At 40.1% G+C, this 2,594-nt stretch overlaps 1 protein-coding gene across 1 annotated transcript in view; it reads left to right on the top strand.

The window, feature by feature from the left end:
* Window positions 1-2,594, top strand: part of prkcg (protein kinase C, gamma) — a 37,729-nt gene that overhangs the window by 8,893 nt on the left and 26,242 nt on the right. The window contains exons 2-3 of the mRNA XM_008285836.1: window positions 1,707-1,738; window positions 1,822-1,904. Coding sequence (XP_008284058.1) covers window positions 1,707-1,738; window positions 1,822-1,904 — 115 coding nt within the window. The remainder of the gene's footprint in view (window positions 1-1,706; window positions 1,739-1,821; window positions 1,905-2,594) is intronic.

The following is a 2,594-nucleotide window of genomic DNA, read 5'->3' as shown; positions in this document are numbered from 1 at the left end:
TTCAAGAACCGTCGGACGTTTTAGAATTGGATGATTTTGTTTCTGTTTGTGTAGATTTTGGTTCTAATAAATTGTGTAATTTTACCAATTTTTTAATTTTTTTAGAATGTTTTTGTCTTTAAAACCTGCCGGCATGTTCCAGAGTTCAGAGGCTTAAAAATGTTCATTTGAATCGTTAAAAATCTCTAATTTCACAACACCAGGATGTAAAATAACTTCTAAAAATAATAAAACCTTTTCTTATTCTTAATGAACAGAATTTTTCCTTTAAACAACAACAAAAATCTGTCAAATAATTGTATTTTATTTAAAACCGAAATAATGAAATTTTACATTCAGACATTGTAAAATAACAAATTACTGCAGATTTTTAATTCTGACATTATTTACAGTTTTGCCCCCCTTTTATTTTTTTTACAGTCAACATGTAAATTTATTTATAAAAAATCTGTCATTTTTACAAGACAAAATCAAAACAATGTGTAAAACAGTTTTTAAAGAATCCTTTACTAATTTTCTTTTTCTTTTTTTTTTTTTCAAATAATGGCAAATATTTGTAAAGTAATCACATTTATTATCTGTTCACTGATAATATTTTAAATTCTTAATCGACATAATTTAGATTTGAAAGCCTCCACTGAGGACAGATCCAGTCGCAGCTCGCTTCTGATTCCAGTTTGGTGAAAGACGAGTTTGTTCCAGTTAGCAAAGAATTCAGACGCAATTTATTCTTTGTTTAACCAGGTTTTTGTCAAAATATGTTTTTAAAAAAGTTGAAAATTTTAGGATTTTTTTCCCTGTTTTTATAGTTTTTTTGTCTTTCAAACCTGCCGCCTGGTGTTCATGGTTCAGAGGGTTAAAGATGAGTTTAAATGTTCTCCCGGGGACACATCACCTTCTGATTTGTTCCCGTTTGTTTTTTCTACTCATGAGTCCGTTGACTGCGGCGCTGAACCTCAGCAGGCTTCTGGAGCAGCTGAATGGAATCCAGCCACAGCTCGTGGTTCTGTTCAGTCCCATGATTCTGTCAGAACGTCTGGTGTGAAGAGAGACCTTGTAAAGAGGAGATCCGTCTGTCAGATGTTGTTTTTGGTTTTTGGTTTCCTGCCTTTCAGAGGCAGCAGCTCTGTCGTCCCTCCTCTCGGTGAGCTCTCTCTGAATCATCTCTGGTGGTTTGATGCTCTCTGCTGGTCACAGAGCAGAAGTGGCGTCATGCTCTCGCTGCTGCTGAACGCTGATCTGGGATCAGATCGCTCGCTGCTGCTGCTCCATCTTTAATTATTGCCCCGCAGACGGAGGGCTGATTGCAGATCAGCTTCGGGCCGCCGTTTGCCGGCTTCTCCAAAACGTCCTAATCAGAAGCTGATTCGCGGCAGGAGAGCTGCTGAGTGGACTCTCCAGCCAATCAATGGCTTAATTATTCAATTAAAGCTCTGAGGAGATGCTGGAAACCTGCCAGCGGTGCAGTTGTACAAACAGAAGAATAGTGTTTCCTCGACCTGGTCAGCAGCTTGAAACAGCAGCTTCTCCACAATGAGCCAGTGAGTCTGCTGCTCTGGAGCGAAGCAGCAGCTCCATCAGCTCCATCACCTCCATCAGCTCCATCAGCTCCATCAGCTCCATCAGCTCCATCACCTCCATCAGCTCCATCAGCTCCAGCAGCACATGGTTTCTGTGTCCTAATCCGTGTTCCTTCTCCCACTCAGGGGCATCGGCAAGCAGGGCTTCCAGTGTCAAGGTACAGATCAACGACCGTCTTTCTTTCTGCAGCGTTTGATCTCGTCTCTGGATTCATGTTTTTATTTTCTCTGTTCGCTCCAGTTTGCAGCTTCGTGGTTCATAAAAGATGCCACGAGTTCGTGACCTTCACTTGTCCCGGATCCGTGACGGCGCCGAGGCCCGACGTGAGTGTGGCCGTCACTTCCTGTCCAGGTTCATTGTCACGTGACTCATCCTGACCTGCTTTAGTGCCTCCAGCTTCTGTTCTGACTGAGTCCAACCAGGTGGAACATCTGGGCTCAGAGCCGACAGCAGATTTTAATTCCTAAAGAAAATGGAGTCATGAGCTTCGTCTTCTTCTTCCCATCTGTGGATCAACGTTTGAAAGAACGTAGCCGGAGTCCTGAAGTTCTGCCTCGTCGACCTGTACATCTGGTCCTCAGTGGTTCAACCAGCTCTGACAGAACAACACAAACCAAGTTTTAAGTCCTTTTGGGTCATTTTGAATCATTTTAAATTCGTTTTAGACGCATTTTAAATCCCACTGATTCATTTTTTACACATTTCAAAACAGTTTAGATCATTTTTAAACTAATTTTAAACAAGTTTGGAGTCGATTTGGACAGATTTGAGTCCTTTTGGACGATTTTTGAATCATTTTGGGAAATTTTTTATAATTTTTTACAGTTTTAAATTCATTTCAGACATATTTTAAGACATTTGAAGTCCTATTGTACAATTTCTGATTCATTTTGGACACATTTCAGATCATTTTGAAATATGTTTAAACTAATTTTGGACAAGTTTTGAGCCGATTTGGACAGGTTTGGGTCCTTTTGGACATTTCATTGTCATTTTGGGAAATTTTTAGTCCC

Source organism: Stegastes partitus, unplaced genomic scaffold (genome assembly GCF_000690725.1).
Source record: "Stegastes partitus isolate 25-593 unplaced genomic scaffold, Stegastes_partitus-1.0.2 Scaffold418, whole genome shotgun sequence".
Lineage (NCBI taxonomy): Eukaryota > Metazoa > Chordata > Actinopteri > Pomacentridae > Stegastes > Stegastes partitus.
The sequence above is the reverse complement of the archived record's forward strand: the minus strand, read 5'-3'. Positions and strand labels throughout refer to the sequence as shown.